The sequence below is a fragment of the Anser anser genome, assembly GCF_964211835.1.
Source record: "Anser anser genome assembly, chromosome: 20".
Lineage (NCBI taxonomy): Eukaryota > Metazoa > Chordata > Aves > Anseriformes > Anatidae > Anser > Anser anser.
The window spans coordinates 7,360,086-7,378,650 of NC_139741.1; the positions used below are offsets into that span (position 1 = coordinate 7,360,086).

At 42.2% G+C, this 18,565-nt stretch overlaps 1 protein-coding gene across 13 annotated transcripts in view; it reads right to left on the reverse strand.

Moving 5' to 3' along the window:
• The window catches only part of CUX1 (cut like homeobox 1), a 268,600-nt gene that overhangs the window by 32,116 nt on the left and 217,919 nt on the right, over positions 1-18,565 (reverse strand). For 7 of the 13 annotated variants that reach the window (XM_083806173.1, XM_083806166.1, XM_083806171.1 and 4 more), the window contains 4 exons: positions 12,692-12,994; positions 11,141-11,203; positions 8,082-8,270; positions 2,993-3,257 (listed from right to left, as the gene is read on the reverse strand). The exons of 1 other annotated variant lie outside the window; for it this stretch is intronic. In XM_083806173.1, the coding sequence (XP_083662299.1) occupies positions 2,993-3,257; positions 8,082-8,270; positions 11,141-11,203; positions 12,692-12,994 (820 nt within the window). The remainder of the gene's footprint in view (positions 1-2,992; positions 3,258-8,081; positions 8,271-11,140; positions 11,204-12,691; positions 12,995-18,565) is intronic. 5 more of the 13 variants (XM_083806176.1, XM_083806175.1, XM_083806168.1 and 2 more) reach the window with 1 other exon arrangement.

Here is an 18,565-nt window from a genome sequence, read left to right on the forward strand (position 1 = left end):
AGCAAGATACAGAATGATGACACGCTCATTGAATAACTGACCACTGCCCTAGAGAATACAGGTTCAGTGTCTGTGGAAATCCTTCTAATTCACATCCAACCCACTGCTTCTGAAATCTAACCTGGCTCCTGACTAATTTCATATTAAGTCCCTATTGTAAAGAAGAACTGGTTACAGCAGCTAGGAAATTTGAGAGTGTTCCTATCCGTGGAAGGTGTTGGCCTCGACACCAACACATCCTGTTGGCATTTGTCAGTGTAACTCAAAATATCAGAGATTTGAAGTTCCCTGTACAAGCCTTTACACAACTCCTGGAACTCATCCAACCAAGCACAATGCTACAGTTCACTGAAAAATATACCCATAGTAAGAGCAACAAAATTTAGGATCCAAGAGCACTAGATTACAATTCAGGAAAGTTGATTTCAGTTCCTGATGCTTCTGTAGTATCATCCCCATGACCTTACTGAGTCTCTGTGCCAGTTTCACCACATGAAGTTGGATTGAAATTCCCATTTCCTACTCGCTCTTCTAAGTGAGCTCCTTAGATAACAGAGCATTAGACTGATGTGTCCTGTAAGTGCTTCATTAATGCAAGTATTAATTCAAGATATATTCTTATGTTTTTTGTTTCCAAAGCTCTACAATTGCTACGGATGCAAAGCAAAAGACTGGGACAAGTTTGGAAATGCAGCAAAATCCTTTATACCTATTTATATTCTGAAGTGGATTACTTCTTTGCCTGCTGAGGACTTTTTTCAAGTTTCTTCTACTGTGGCTGATAAATGCTATTGCTGACTTTCCATCTGGTAGATATAAAACTAGATTGTGTTGTAGCAACGTCCCTTGGAAAGTGAGGTTTGGGCTGAATCCCAGAAGAAAAGCATCACTGTAACGGGATTCCCAAGAGAATGGAGACTAACATGTCCAAATCTGTCCCTCCCTCATGTAAAGCTTCTTTAAAGAAAAACTAGCATTACAGAACAGCTACATGGTCTGAGGGATGGAACTGCTTCTGTATAAAGAGTCTTCAGTTTGGAAGAGCAATGGTTGAGGGAAGAGTTTAAAAGAGAGAAATAAAATCGTGTGGCCTGAAGAAGATGAAGAGGAGAAAGACTACCCATTACGTACAACACCCGAGCTGCAGAGCAGTCTGACCCTGTTCCCCTAGCAGAGCTTGTAACTTGTACCTCTTTTGCCATGTCCTGCAAATGATTTAAGAGTACTTCATGCACAAAAGTTAAGACAGTTACTGTACTAAGGAACAGAACAGGCATATGGTTTGGTTTTCAGTGCTGCTCCAAACAGGTTTATGCCATCCCTTTAAAGGCCTAGAGAATCAGCAGAAGCACATCTGGGAGCAGGTCCAGATCACTCAGTGCTGTGAAGCTGGTGCTACCCAAAAACTTATAGCACCTTGTTTATACGTTTTTTATTTTGTATACAACTGTCAGCACCTAGTCTACATTAACGTATAGCTTCGTGTGGCTAAACACGCTGATCAATCATGACTTGTCACGCTTTCTCACAGCACGCCTGAGCAGGAGATCTCATGATAATGAGGAAGATGACACATGCCACCAGTGCTCCCGCACTCGTCTGCGTAAGTGAGAACAGCACATTTTGCTGTCAGGCCCAAGCGAACATATTTTCATAGGCATTCCTCCAACTTGTGTATAATTGCCTAGAAGTGGGAATTGGAATAGAGGCCTGTGTTTGGAGAACTCTGAGCAGTGAAAGAGGCTGCATCTGTAGCGAATTCAAGTCAATGAAATTCACTGTAAATATGATTACTCGTTGGTTATAATTTTTAAATTTTATATTGTTTACTATAAACATTATTTTACTATTGTACATAATATTTCTGAGATATCTCATTAAACTATTCTTCTTCTGCTTCAGCAACTTCCCTGTGAAAAGCTGAGAAGGGCTAAAGCAGAAAATACCCGTTAAATGTTAGCAGTTTTCTGAAAACAAACAAGTTTAGCAAGCTGCTGTTAGAATAATTAGGAACATTACTGGCTCTGAGTGAAGGAGCAGAATGGCATTAAACCTGGTATCTTAACTGTACCTGTTTAATATTCATTAGAACAAATTTCTTGGAGAAAAGTCTGCTGAACTAATTAAGATTCCCAATCCCAAGCACAGCTGAAAATATGTTTATTCAAATCCTTCTAAGTCTCACATGCCATTCCAGCATTGTTTCTTTTTATTGGTGTCTCTAGGCCAAAACCTACTTCAGCTGTTCAAATGTTGAGAAGGTTCCCTCTAATATGAAAAAGGAACTAAACAGACCAACATCTTATTTCGTTTCAGTGGGACTCAATGATTTAATCATAATAACAAAATAAATCTGTGGCAACATCTGACTTCAGGGTTATCGGTTCTCTGTCCTTCATGGCTGTGCAAGCTTCCCAGAAATACCACACACATCATGCCTATTTTCAGAGCTCAGTGACCCAAGACCTAGAAGAAAAATCCTCTTTTTGCTCTTATGCTGGAAAAATGTACAATAAAACCAGTGCAATTCTGATACCATCCAGCAGAGGACAGTTTCAAGCAATCTCTGCCAAGTGACCCAGACATAAGATGCACAACACACACCTCTATGTATATATATATACACGAGTGTGTGTCTGTGTGTGTCTGTATATGAAAGTAAAAAAGACCAGTCTTGCTTATAGCAATGGGATTTATAAATATTCAACACAGCAGTGGACATCTCTAGATCAATGCCCACCCCAAAAGCAAGACTTGTGTTTAAAAGCACTTCTTACATCAGTATGTGAATATTGCTATTCCTCAGGGATGACTTAAAATTAGTCTGGAGCATTAGCATTGCTGTTAGAACCTCCCTGCTGTCAAAACTGTTCATTTTGTACAACTGCTCAGTGCTAGCAGAAGCAGACACAGTCTGCTGAAGGAAAGTAGCACCCTGCCAAAGCAAATAAAATAAATACTTTATGAGTAGGGCCCCTGGGAGATCTCGTACCTGTAATTGTGGAACCAGTTGATCACGGTGCTGGTTTTCAAGTTGAGCTGCGTAGCCAGTTCCTCAATGGTTTTTGGTGATGGGTATGGCTTTTGCTGGTAGGCTCGTTTCAGAGCTTCCTTCTCTTCTGGTGCCAGCACCACCCGGGGCTTCTTCAGCTGATGCTGTGGCTGCGGGCTGGCCCCCTGGCTGTAGTCTATGCCAGCGGATGAGGACTCACAAGACTGACTGTCACTAACGGAGCTGTGTCGCCGTTTCATGTAAGCTGAAAGAGAAGTGCATCAGATCAGCCCCAGCTGAATACAAATGCAAAATCAATGAATATATGAGCTGTGGAATAAATGTGAAGATGACAGGCTGTAAATGCATGGATGGGCTATTCAGAGAAAACAGAAGGGAAGGGGCATCATCAGAGATCAGAGCAAAGCAAACATGGGGAGGATGCAAGAGACAAAAAAAAGAAGAAAGAAGGGAAGGAAAAGAAGGTAAATCAACTGGAAACCTGTCAGAGTTTTCTGCTTTTTCAATGAATACGGGACATGAGTAACAGGGTTCAGTTAGCAGGACTGATTTTAAATTCACTCTTTCAAGGGTGGTGAACTGCCACAAAAGCACCTGATTAGGACAGTTACCCTTCATTTAGACTTAAATGGTCTTGCTTGTTAAACACTTTAGGCGTACACTAAGGTCTCCCTGACACTTAAGGTCTTGGAATTAAAAATACGCCTCTGGAAGTTGAAGGCAGCCACGGCTCCATCTCTAACACACGATGGCGCCCAGAGCCCGGCCGTCCCAGCACCGGGCTGAACAAACCCATCAGGCGTTTGTTGCTTTTTCTTACAGATCTTCACTATAGCAGGTGACAGGTTATGAAAGAAAAACAGCCCACAACATCCTCCTCCCCTATACAAGGCTCCTTCCAAAATGCCTGTACTTTGAAGACATCTCTCGCTGCACTACCGCAGCTCAGGGAGGCTGACGGCAGCAGCCTGCGATACCACCGCTGACCCTCCTCCCCAGCAGGGACTGAATTATCCTGGCAAAATTCTGCGAGGAAAGAGTCCCAGCAAATGCTGTCACTGACGTGATTGATTTACACTGTGCGAAGGGAGGTGGGATTTACTGCACCTGGCAGTATCACGCACAAGCATTGCTAATGAGGGGGCTGAAAACAGCAAATATAGATGAATCCTGTCAATAAAATATTTAATAGCCTGTTAAATACCTTCTAGATTTTTAAGAGTTTAGGTATTCAAGAGCTGCAATTTGATAACCTTGCCTATTATGTTCCAGATTACACCAGCCTGACATCAATCAAGCAGGCACTAAATCTCCAGCAGCCAGGAGCTCTGATTGGAGCCAGGGAGCAATGTGGGGCAGGTCACACCAGCCAGCAACTGAATTCTTCAAAAAAATAAATTTCTCTCTCTCCACAGCTCTGCCTTTAGGCTGCGGGTGCACAAAGAAGAAAAATTCAATGCAATCAAACAAACTGCAATACTGAAAGCCTTGCTCATGCAAGCCAACTTCTTCTGGCAGAGCTCCCTACAGGTCTGGCCAGGTCTTCTGTCTCCTGTGGGTTTCAGCATCCTGTCCTCTATGTCGTGTTATGTCCAGTGGGACCTTTTTACGCAGTATCTTACTATTGTTGAACTGAATTTTGAACATGCTCTGTAACCTTTAGGGGGTATCTGCATGGCCCACATTTTGTTTCTCCTGAATATGACAGATTACCTGTGGATTGCCTACTGTGTAAGATCACTGATATGGAACAGAGCGCAAGTTGCTCGTGATCCATCACTCTGCCACGATACAGTCCTGCATGCGTTTGAAATAACTATAAAAAGCAAAGTTTTAGCTTCCTTAAATTTTTAAGAAGATAAACTTCATTTAAAAATCACCTATTTAAGCTGTTCAAAGCAGATGTAGAACTGTGACATGATTACAGGTAAACGAATTATTTCAAGGTGACCTATTGGCTTCATTTTTGCAGCGCTCAAGGAATTGTTACAAAATTCAACCACAGAATTAATGGTTCCAGTGATATAAGCTCACATTTATAAAAGGCCTTTAAATTCAAAGACTCTTAGCTGTTATTTCAAATCTGCATCGATACGCTGGCATAGGCAAGGTTCCCTCGTCTATTTTGGCAAAACAACCAAGAGGGCTGAAAGACAACATCTATCCCTTCAGCAATGTGCAGCAACTTAAAGGAGTCCCTGAAACAAAACAGAGCCTTGGGTGGAAGATGTAAAACGTGTTTAGGCTATCTCTAACTGGAGTTTCTGGAATTTGGTCAGGCGACTGAGTTAACACCAGACACCCATGCATCGGGATGCTCTGAATCTCTCCTTTCTCTGCCCTCCAAAGGATGGCATTTCTGGCAGCTCAGAGCTCCCTGCTTTAGACTCCTAAAGACAGCACGTAGCTGCGATAGCTTGGGAAGAATTTCGAGCCCTATGCCTACCTCTGCTTTTGTAACCTCACAAAAGGTGCAAGGACTTATTTGGGTCTCTCGTGTGAATGGAACAAACCATACAAATGTACATATTTCCTTAACATAAAAATAAAGTCCTGCTGTTATGTCATGACCAATTGTTTTCCTGGAGGATAATGTATTATTAGAACAAATTTCTGCTGGGCCAAAGGCACAATCCTGGCATGTGGCCATGTGCTGAACTAGTACCTAAGCACCAGGCTTTAATATCTCTCTCTGGAAACTTTATAAAAGCTTTTCCTTTCTAATTCTTATTTTAAACATATGTGCTGCATGTAGACAACATAAGGAGATCATTCAGCACATTTTCAGTGACAGCGAGGCTCAAACTGGAATCCAAGTTGCAAACACACTTGATTTTTGGAGACGTTTGATTTTTGTGTGTGCTGGGTCTCCACTTCTCAGGAGACCTAAAAAAAACACCACTGATGTCATGCGGGCAAAGGTCTGGATGTGTGTCTGAGACCAACTTGTCAAGGCCAGCTCTCTCTGCAGTCTTGCTACCTCTTCTTTTCCCCCTGCTGTTGCCAGCCCAGCATCAGCGTGTCCCTCTGGGAAGACTCCCCAGCATGTGCTCAGCTACAGATGATGCAGACACCATTGCAGAACTAGTGGCTGCCCACTGAGGTAAAGCAGAGCCCCTTCTAATACAATTTTTATCTTATGCAGTATTGAACAAGATTATTAAAAAGTGAAATAATGGGGAAATAAAGGGAATTAAATTTTCTCCTGACAGCAGGCTTCAGTACTGTTCAGTGAGGAGTGTGACGTTACCAGCAGCACACACACCGGGAGGCTCTAAGGAAGAGGGATGAACTCCTCCTCGGCAGAAAAAGTGGTGCAGAGTGTCTCAGCCTACTGAGCGGAACCCCTGGCTTCCTCCGAAGAGGTTCATTAATGAACATTACAAATTTTCAGAATCTCTTAACAGGGCACTTATAGCATAAACTTCAGACTGGCAGAAAGGGAAAAAAAAAAGATATATGCAGCTCACCTGTATCATAATTATCAATCTATTCTCTTAATAAACAGAGGCAGAGAAATAATTGATAATAATGTTTTACTGGTAGCAGATACAGTTGCATTGTCCTCTAATTGCCATTAGCTTAAGGGAAAGTTGAATTCTTTATGTGGCTCTAGTGCAATTTAAAAGGTTACATCACAGGATCCTTACCTGCATGAAAGGATTTTGCTGAAAATACAGGGCTGAATTCAGTTTGGAGTGCTCTGCCATGAGGACAGCTCTTACACAGTTGAGGCGCTCAGTACAGAGACTCAGATGATTTATAGCCTTATCTCTATTCAGGTGCCATCTACACAGCATATGTATTGCACAGTATTTGATAAGAATCCGGTTTAGAAAACAGTTTTGAAAGGATATTGTCAGTACTACTTTTAAATTATTTTTATTTTATTTTCCTGCATTATGGGTGATATTCTCTTTGAGGCTATAAAAATCCAGCTAGTTGACAATTTTATTTCTGCTGTATTTCTAATACAGCAAAACACCATCATGGCTCCCTTTGGTTCACAACTGTAAGTAGGAAACCCCAGTGGCTTGTGCTCCCAGTGGCAGATCACACACAATCTGAGATAAGATCCCGCACTGCATGGTATTACATGGGTTACTATAACAAGGATTTGATTATATTCTTAAAAGCATGCAAGACCACAATTTTCCCAGAAGCTCCCTCGCTGTAATTTTTAATATAATCACAAAGTTCTTGATCAAATGTGTTAATGCTTTCAGGACATCAGTCAACAGCAGTGCTTTCAGTGCACACGATTAATGCTGTCTGTACTAATATCATTAAGCGATAGCTTGAGAGATGTATATATCATTAATTAGTTAACTGCTGATAATGGCAGTCTATGAGCCTCTCGTAAAATCACACATACACACTAAAACCAGGGCTCTGAATAACCACTGTTTTTTAGTAATCAGTTTAAAATACAGAGAATAGGCTAAGATTATCAGGATACGCTCCCTCCTAAGATACCTGAAATAACTGAAATCTCTCACAGGTGCATGCTCATGACACGGCCATTTTACACAAGTGTGTCTGAATAAAATCACCTTCCCCAACCCTATAAAGGCTATAGACTGAATTATTCTCAAACACCCTTTCATAAATGCTGCATTTTTCTTGCCTCTTAGTAACCATCCATGCAGGACTGGAAGAAGATCTCTCAGGAATCAACACACAGCTCCTTCAGCCCAACATCTGTGACCAGCTGCAGCACCATTAACTAATAACCCAAAGCCAGCTCCCAAACTCACATTTCTCATTTGGTAAGGCAAGTTATCAGTGATACACCAGGGCCTCAGTAATTAATCTACAGGAGAATATAGCAATGATTTCATGACAGCTGGTGAATATTCAGGGGTTTTGTGTGTAATTTTTTTTTTTGAGATGTATCTGCTTGAGCTAGCATCAAATAAAACTAAGAAAAAGCTGTTATGAAGTCTGTTTGAATAACCTTCATAATACTGGATCAATGCTGCCTCTATACTCTTTATGGAGAATTATAAAAGACACAGTCATCTTTGAAATAATGGAAAACATGAGTCAGCAGTCAGCTCCAAGTTACCTTTTTTCTCCATTCGTTTCATATCCATCAGCTTCTCCACGTTGTTGGGATCGTTCAGCCACAGCTGCATGCGGACAAAGGGTTCTCGTCCCTTCAAACTCAGCTTGTGCCAGGGCTTTGGGCGAGCCAGAAGGTCTGAGACAGAGCCTTGTGTTAGCCCTAGGATTGTCTCCCCGAACAAACGCTGACCTAATATGAAATTGAAAATGGCATGAATTCATTCAGCTAAGAGACAAGGCAAACTAAAAAGACAGAACACATCTACGAGATCATTCATCAATTATTCTTACTTCAAAATTGCTTGAAAACCCAAAAGAAACATTTAGAAGAATAAAAGCTCTCCCCACCCACTAAAGGTGTAAATATTGAGCTTTAGTTTAATCCTTAGGATCTGACTGTGGCAAAGAGGGGAGCTCAACACCTTTAAGGATCAGGACCTTACAGTGGAAACAGTGTGCATAAAGTTAAAATTAATGAGATTAAAAATAAACCAAACTTGCAGCTAAGCAGGCAACTAGTTAAGAGCAGTGAGGCTACTTAGCTCTTGTGCAGGAGGGTATTGCAACAGCTTCGTTCCAGCAGGGCAATCCAAACATTTCAAGCAATCAACGAACCAAAACCAATGCAACCCCCATTCAGCAACAGTCATTTAAGTGTCCTCAAAGACATGTGTAAATATTTTCTGTGTTGTACTATATGTGGTGTTCTAACAGGGTTTTAGCAAGTGCAGATAATCACATTTTACAATATAACAGCTTTTCCAGTTTTTATAGCCTCTACAGTACTTCTAGTTAATAATTAATTTTACTTCTTTCACAATGCTATTGTCTGGCAGGGTAAAAACTAAAAATGCTTTTCAATGTACAGCATTTGTAAGTGCATTAATAACACTAGTTTTATATGGTTAAGATCTCAGTTATTGAGGACTGTGGAAAACGCCTCTGCAGCTCAAACCCAACCATACAGCTGCTTTCCTACAAACCTTTACTTCAGTTTTGTTCCTAAGCTAAACTGCCTTGATATGCAACAGCTTTTGTTACACGACAAAGCCTGAAGTCATCTGAGTCACCACTGGTGATTTCTGACGGCAGTGCAGCTCTCATGTATTTTCAAGGTAACCCAAAGATCTTCCCATCCCGACCATGTTTAGGCCTCAGGGTCTTGTGTCTGATCCTTGGCTTCTGAATGCCCTCACCCCAACACAAAGCAGAACACTTTTCCTTCATGTCCTAGCAGTGCCAGCAGCGTTAGCCAGTGGCAGCAAACAGATCCCAAGGGGTCCGTGCAGATGCAGGCTTGTCCTCCTGCAGCCGTGCAGGACATGCTTGTCCTTGTCACTTGTAAAAGCACCATCAGCTCTTCCCTACACAGCCTCATCTGCTCCTGACACAAACGGGACGTGGGAAATACCTGCTCTGTAGCCCCCTCCCATGTGCCAGACTCCATAAATCTCCTCTTCCTCTTTAAATACCCCACAAAACTTCTGGCCTCATGATTTTTTTGCCTGCACAGGGAGATGAGGGATGGTGGGCTCAGTTAACAGCAGACACCCATGCAGAACATCTCATGCGGATGAGTGGGGCAGGTGGCTCTGCAAAGCTTTTGGAGGAAGCAGTTGAGATTATGAAAGGTGGAGAGGGGAAGCAAGGACGGGGTTAGCAAGCGAGTCCGCTAATAAGCACTGGAACTAACCCTGAAAATAGTTCTTGCAGACTGAACAAAAACCTAATCAGAATTTACTTAGGTTCCTAAGTAATAAGTGATTTTCAACTTCCCTCACTATCAGGAAAATCAGAAGAAAGAAGTCATTGAGGGCCACCTTCAGAGCCTCTGTATTGTTAACCTACTGCCTCCCTGTTTCTCTTTATGTTTAAAAAGATGGGTAAGACCTTATCCATTTACCTTTAAAACTGCCAGCTACTTTTGAGCTAGGACTGCTTCTACAAAACTATTTTAATTTGCCTTAGTAAATAACTTTCCTTTAGAGTTGCCCCCACTTTCTGCTGCAGCGGGGTGAGCAGAGCTCTGACAGCCACGGTGCAGCGCCAGGCACTGCAACCGGCCATGTAAATGGGAGCGGGGACCTGACCCGGGTCAAACCAACCCGCCACCAGTAAAATGGGCAGTTTCGACTCAGACCAGCTGGTCTGGCTTACTGTGCAGCCATACAGACAGGAATACTGGCACTAATGTGCAAAGGGGGCGGAAATAAGCAGCCCGGAGCAGGTCCTAGCAAGGCTGCTGAAGGAAATGACCTTCAAATTACAGCCCAGGAATTAAACATCCAAGGAAGGAGATAACATCACGTTCTTTAGGTATTAAGGAAGAAGCTAAAGATGTTTGTGTCATTTATCTTATCCTAGGATACAGCAGGGCAGGATAAAACACCTGAAAGACTCCCAAGCCAATGGAGAATGTGTTAGAAATCATTCTTGGGGTAGCAGATGTATCGCATTCTGTCTTCATCAGTGTTATTAATAACTTAAATATTTTTAAGCACAGGCTTCCTAAAACTCCTGTTAATTCTCCCCATCTTTTTGCCTAACGTTCTTCACACCTGTTCCCACTGATGTAGCTGCTCATGGAGGAAACTTCCTGCAAATCATGCTGCTTTCATGGTTAGTCCCAGCCCTTCCTGCAAAATCCCCAATACTGCAATCTTTCAACAGCTCACTGCATTCGCTTCCCTCTGTGTCCGGGTTATATGTTGCTCAACGGGGAATCACTGATAATATGACATTTGGGGGTAGGAACACTAGCAACAACTCAGCGTTAACGCTGCCAGCATCGTTTGCTAAAATGGTGACTGCTGAACGAATGCTTAAAAGCACGGGAGGAGAGACCCGTCAAACCCAAGCCTGGTTTGCCGAGCCATCTGGAATAGTTTCACACAATCGTGGTCTTTACTGGCCGATGGTATTTGAAGGGAGCCACCAGCAGTTGCCTAAGACAGGTTCACAAGGCCCTGTGGCCTAAGACAGAGAAACCTGTGCACCAAGTCAGCCTGGTGCACTAGCACACTGAGGGCGCAAAAGGAGACATTGAAACTGGTTCCACACCTAATGCAGAGTTTGGGGCACATTTCCTGGCTCTTCTGCTGCTTTTTAGGCTTGTCAGCCACACTGTAGGAAAACAAAAATCATGGGAAATAAAAAAGACTAAGTAAAAATGGCATCAAAGCAAATGTAAACAAAAATACTTTTTTCAAACCTCTCTGGAACACCAGAGCAGGTACAGCACTCAACAGTATTTTGCTTAAAAACTAGGGGCTTGAACTTGTAAACCCTTCCCGTGACTTGTGGCTTTATCTGTACATTAGGTCCACTGAACTAGCAACCACAGTTTGCCTATGTCAATGTGCACGAGCAAGTAATTCTGCTGGGTTCAGTGGAACACTCTCATGCAGAGTATGCCCAGGATCAGGGCCATTTTCCTTTTTTTTCCCCAAATTACATTAAATGAGAACTTGCCACCTCCCCCACCCCAGTATTCTTCCCCCTTTTAAAAAAAATCTCTGACAGTAACACCTGTTATCCTGTGTCTAGCTGAAAAAAGGCCTTCCTTATGTACTGAAATAAAGGAGTTTTTATTTATACAGTCATAACATTCAGATGATATGGATGAAACTCTTCCCACATACATATCAGCAGTCTAAACCTAAACTTATCTTTTTGGACCCATCTCTAGCGAACAGTGAGAAACTGGCACCTCTGGAGAGTGGTTTGTCTCCACCAGCTCAGACATCTACTTTGAACATCTAAATGCAGGTGAGATGAATCCCATGCTCAGCACCAGATGTACGTATAGGTAACGCTGGTGCAACCTTCCTGCCTTCTACCGAGAAATTTCAAAGGATTCCTAAAAGTTTCCCAATGCCTTGTGAGGAAAGCAAGTGTTAAACAGATAAGAACTAGTGATTTAGAGGCACAGTGGCAGCATTAAGCATGGATTTCGCACACTCAGATCGGGTTATTCCCTTTGACTATTCCAAATATTGTCAGCCATATCAACATTACACTTAATTTGATACCTAAAAACTCATCTGCAGGCAAAAGCAGCCTTTGCTTTGCGTGTCTCTAAGCAATATAACCGAATGGCCCCATACGCCTACCTACAGGTTCATATAAACCTCAGCTGAGTCTGAATTTACCATCCTAGCTCTGCAGGCACACTACATTTTCCCTTGTGATGCATCTCCCTTTCCAATCATGCTGCACTCCTCTACTTCACCTCTGCCTGAACTGCTGATGCCTTGAACCTACAAGCACGGGGAAATCAGCATTTCTCAAGTGGAGACCTTACTGGCTTTGGGATTTTGGTCATCCTGACAGCCTGCTGGACTGCATTTAGGGAGGTGGGAGCAGTATCTGGCTGGTGAGCCAGAATCAGAGCTTAAGGAGAGCAAGGGTATCATCATATATTGGTAGAGTATGACAATATGAAAGCATTTTTTTTTACTCTTTAAAAATATCTTTTTAAAAGGTGAAAGCTAAGGCCAGAGTCAAAACCAAGTACTCTTGTAATCATCAGTTACTGAAATATAGCTTAGAAATAAAAGCATGAAAACTTTCATTTTATTTCAGCCAAGCAATGAGAATAAAGCGATTTACCAAGATTGTTGTCCGTTAGCACTTCTTTGACCCTTTTTGTAATGCCATACGTATCCAGCTCAGGGGACATAGCAACCAGTTCTTGAATGCTGAGTGCCGAGTGGCCTGACAGCGGCAAAGGTGTTGTGGACTGGGATTCAGAAGCAGGCGGCTCACTAGATTCTTGGGATTTGCCATCCTTACTTGTCTCTATAGTGGGACAGGGCTGCTGTACCAATTCAGTCAGGCTTTTCACTGATTCACTGGAACTCATAGGAGATTCAGGAGCAGGACTGCAACTGGCAGAAGTCTTTGGAGTGCTTTCTGCAATTAAAAAAAGAAAAAAAGTCCCCACTTTAGCATAATTGTAATGTTTTGATTGCAGGATATTTAACTTTCCTCTCATTTATATTCTACCTACTTAAAGAAGTGCCTAAGTATGCAAAATGCTACATCTTATGACTTGGTTACTGAAAAGCCTCCTTTTAAAAACAGAATTATTTTCTAATTTTATCTTGAGTAATCTTTTCTTTCATAAAAAGACAAGAATATACAAATAAAAATCAGGAATAAATGAAGTGCAACCACTTGTAAGGTTGCATGGAATTTCCTTGGTCAGGAAATCTTATAGTTCTGCTTTCTACAACATTTTTGTGTAAGGATGCTCTTAAATCTACTGTTATAGACTGGTTTAAGCCTCTTTCTATGACCTATAAGAAACTCACTTAGCCACTATGGGCTACTGTCAATGAGGGATTTTCTACAATTGATACAACTTTGTATCTTGAGACTGTTATTGATTTCATATTGTTTATCACATGCATCATGTTTTTGCACTTTTCTTTGCCCAGAATTAACAAGATTAAAATACAGTTTCTAATTATGTTGTATTAATTAATGTGTTTGAGAATACAACAAAAAGATGGCTAGTGGATCAGGAGACACCAAAATCTCTTATTTTGACACTTTGAAAGAAAGCTTTCTGAATCTGTTAATTTGCCAACAATAGGTTCTATACAAGATGTTGTTTTCCCCTCCTAAGTTCACATTTATCTCTAATGGAATGTACCAACGAGCTTAGGCAGAAAATCCAGACATCTAAGGGTACAGTCTAAACATTTTTTTAGGGCACCAACATGTAAACGATGTGCTTTAGAAGAACAATTCCCTTAAAAAGATAAAGAGTACATTCAATTTCTCCATTTACAGTTCCATTTTCGTGGGACTGCTTCTTTCTCCTTGCTGTCTTACATCTCATTAGCTGACATGGTTAATTATAGGTATCTCAGATTCATACATCAGCAGATTCACCTCGAGATCTCTGGAGGAAGCTTACAATGTTCACCATCGTGCAAGGATGAGGCCAGTCTGCATGAAAATCCCAGTCTCTGCACAGAACTGTGTTTTCCTGAGATCTGCAACACTGCTGGGGCAGCGGCTCGCTCTGCAGCCATCCCTACCAAGGTAACGGCTAACCCCAAATTTCCCCCTTTTTCCCTATTCAGAATGCAGGCAAGTCCTCACAGAGCACACAGCTCATGCAGCACGGATGGCAAATCCTTGGCACTACAGGAAAACACCGCGTAACTAGAAGTAGGGTTCAAATGGAGCAGGGTTCACGGTGTAATTGTGGTGTTCAAGGCAACAGAAGCTCTCTCGATCCTGCAGTTTAAGAGAGGTTCCCTGACACCGAGCTGCTCTCAAAGCAAGCAATTGGACTTATTTCTCAGTGCTTTATGAAAGATGCAAAATAGGCAGACATACAAGGAAAGCAAGGTGCATATAAATCTTTAAGGCGAGAAGGATATTATAAATCCTATTTCTTTCCTCTGTTCACCCCAGGTCACCATACAACTGAATATAAAACCCAGCAAATGTTATTTTTGTATCAGGAGCAGCGGAGGAACTGTACTGTAAATTTGCCCTGATTCACCCATGCGAGGGACCAATTTGGCAGATCATCCATCTTGTTCACTGTACACTGTCAGGGATGGCATGAATTCCCTACATGATAAACAGATTTCTTCTCAGGTCTGTGTCCTTTAACCCACAGCAAGGTCAAAATTATGGCTGCCTGGCTAATAAACTGCACGGCACTCGTTCAAGTTCCCTCTAATTTTGTCCCTTGTGCCAGCTTATAGAAATCTTACCGAGTAACTAGAGCAGCTGCAAATTTCCTATACAATTCCTCATCCGAGCCCCGTAAACCACATGCACACACGGAGACCACAAAAAATCCCAAACCAAACCAAAACAACCTCCCCCCCCCATGCAGGACTCAACAAAAGCATGTAGTGATGCTTCCTCCTCCCTCTCCCTTCCCTGCCCAGCCTAATTATGTAAACAACGGAGGTAATCTATATTATAATCTATCACCGAAATGCTCCACGGTGCTCACATATTAGCTTATTTATTTTTTATATCACACATCGAGAGCTTACTTGAATTTTGTTTTTAAGACCAATCTGCTGCTTATTGACTCAAAAAAAGGTAGGATTATCTGAATCTAATTTTGGAAGGCAGTACAGATGACAAACTGCTTTTTTTCTCCCAATGAAAGCAAGTGTACAGCGATTTCAGATGAGGCATTATGCGCATCAACTACAAATAACTCCAAATATGCTCCCCACTCATTCTTAGCACTTTTCCCTTATGGAAAAAACATTTCTGAGATGATATAAATATTGGAGGAAAAGATCCATTATTTGGAAAAGTCAATTCAATAATCAAATAACGCAAACATTTCCCGTTAATCTACTTAAAAAATTAAATAGACATTTAGAGTACAAGTGATTGCTGACAGAACAAAGGGGAAAATTGAATGTATTCACTATTACAAATTAAACTGTCAATCTACAGTCATTTCATATGTTTTATGAAATAATTTGTCTGCATTCATTTCTCTCAAGTTCCTCACAGGACAAAGAAACAAATTCAGGACATCTGAAAAATAGATATTAAGATTTCAAAAGTAGCAATTGAACATTTCCAATGAAAGTAATAGTGAAAGCATATTTTTTAAAAACACGTTCTGTTTTTCTAACCCCAGACTTAAATGAAAAATAGTGCTAACTTAAGAGCAATCTAATTTCTTGTGAGCATGTAAGCAATGCTCGCTGAACATTTACACATGTATTTAGAGAAGAGGAGGTCATTTGTCCAGATGGGTGTAAAACTGTGTTATATTAGGCTCTGGGCATCCCATCGTGCACAAGTGGCAAATCCCACACTATTGACAAAGTCTCTTTAATAAATTTCAGATAAACTTTGCAATACCAAGGGTACTCTGCATTTTGCATCCCAGCAGCCTGTATACAGTTTAAAACCTGAAGCAAAAGCCCAAAAGCTTCAAAAATAAGGTGAAGTAAAGAGCTAGAGAGATCAAGAGTATCACTGGTGTCACACTCTCTGCATCACCTACGAATTTCTTATTTTTTATTCATTTTTTGAAGCCTCAGGTAGCCACAGAAGTGAGCCATGCCTTGCACTTTGTAGAGGCTGGGAGAAAGACCTGCAACAAAACCCCTCCAAACTAACTTGGTGGGAAGATGGTGTGTGTCAGGACCCGAGTATGTGATGAAGATATGGGTCAACATGATGACTTTCGATGATCAAGAAACTGGGGTAAATTCTACATAAGTACTGGTTGACATTGACAAGTGTCATCATAGAGACACAACCCTAGAGAGGGACATATAATCTAATTTAAAGGTACAACAATGAATGGAAACAAACTCAACATTATACAAATATCTTCTCATTTTATTTTCTTTTTAAATAGTATTTTTCCTATGTAAAATCACTGCTTGAATGACCATCTACTGCAACACAACCCAACATGATCATTACAGCTTACCCACATTCCACCCATCTGTTTAGTACCTAACAGTTAAGAAAGTGAACATACTTTGCAGACCATTTAGTGTGTACAACCAGGGTTTGGCTGAGTGTATCATAAAACTGGCTGAGAACTATAACAAATTGACCTGGCCTTAATTATATGAATGTACAAAATCTTTCGTGGTCTTGCTTTCCTTGTTGCAATGGATGAAGCCAAATGATGCTTTGGTTCCATCCATCCTCTCTACACCTTCCTCAGTTTCTATCATAATCATGTTCCAGAAAACGTGAGACAGTCTGAAGCAGAGTTCTGGCCTTAGTTCATTGGGTATGGCAGTTTTCCTGAACTTAATATTCAATTCTCTTGTTCTTCTCCAACTGCAAGATATCCTGTCCCCATGCTAAGGTCAGGCCCCCAGCACTGGATCCTGGGTCCATAACTCCTTAAACACTGGCTGCAGAAGGTTTTGGACTACGGTTATCCCTCCGGTGCCCCACAAATTACCTGAAAAGACCTCCCCCAGCACAGCATCAGCCTGACACGTCCCTCTACAAGGACTCATCATGTTCTCCCACCGTGACGTGACAAAGTCCCTGTGGGGTGTAACCAACCACCAGCTGCACTGGGCTCCCCTCCGGCACAACGCTGTGCTCCTGAGGAGCGTGAGACAATTCATTACAGCCTGCAAAACTGCAGGACACCGTACGAGGGACTGTTTTGATGTACAGGAACTCTTCCACCTGCAGGAAGCACCTTCACCACATCCCTTGGCAAAAAAGCAGCGGTCCAGCTCAGACCCACAGCACACAGCAGCTGGAGCCTCCTACTGAAGCTCACCTCAGATGCAAAGACTTCCAGGTCACGTCTGCTACCCCTCCCTGAAAATCACAGACATCTACATGACCTGACGCCAGCCTCAAATGTACTCCATCAACAGCAGTATCCAGATAACAGCGCGCTGCGGAGCCCTGGGTACGGTTTCACCAGTCCAGAAGCATCACGCTGCTGCCGGCCAGCACGGGCAGGTTCCCCAGGTACTTCCTGCATACATTTTGAGAGCTGCAGGTTTGCCACTTTTGCTCAGACCCTGCCTCAGCTCCTTTATGTCCTCTTGTGAACTAAAGGGCGTGCAACAAGAGCACCTGAACTCACAAGCATCCGACACGAGCTCAGCGTGCTGAGCCTCCCCTGCCAGCACCCTCCGCTTCCCCGAGGAGCATCCTGCACTTCAGCAGCCCAGGAACTGCAGGAGGAACAAACTGCCCAACCGCGGGTGCTAGCACAAGCCACTAAGCTGCAAAAAGACTTGGGGGAATCAAGGTACATGAAGAAGTTGGGGGAAGACCATGCAAAACACAGAAGGTATTCAGGGGCCTCTAAATGGATTATGAAAAATATTATATTCTAAAGACAGCAGGCCGACAACAGCTGCCTTAAGTTTCACAGAGAAGTGGATTGAAAAAAGCAGATCCACTATAATTTTCAGAGACAAATCTCTGTAGTTTATCTGATCCACTATTTAAATTTCAATACAGAGTCCTCTATCTGCAGTAATAATAACCTAAATTCCATTTAGTGTTCATTTGAGCAGTCAGGATAAAGTCATTTCTTATTATCTCCCCACTGTGTAAAAAACAGCTTGAAGGTAGGAAGTCAGCAAGCATTTTCACCAAAAAGTAATTATTGTAAGTGACATTTTTACTGCTGGCATGCCATAAGGCGAACTGCGCATTTGGAAGGACAAGTTGCTAAAACAAAATGACAGGGTGCTCCGTGACATTCCGACAGGAACCCAAACATGATTTATCTGGCGGTTGGGTTGATGTACCACTTCTCGTGATGTCCCAAGCCTGGGCTTCAGGTCCACGGCAGACCAGTGGAACCCACAGCTCCTTACCACGGGACAGCAAGAAGAGGATGCTCCGCGCACGGCAGCGCGGGAGGCAGCCAAGCATCCTGTGCTCCGCTCATTGCTTTTACGGCAAATTAGTACGAAAGATAAAAGCAGACAAATGCGGACAGGAGATTTCTCTGCAACCTCTTAAAAGAGCATT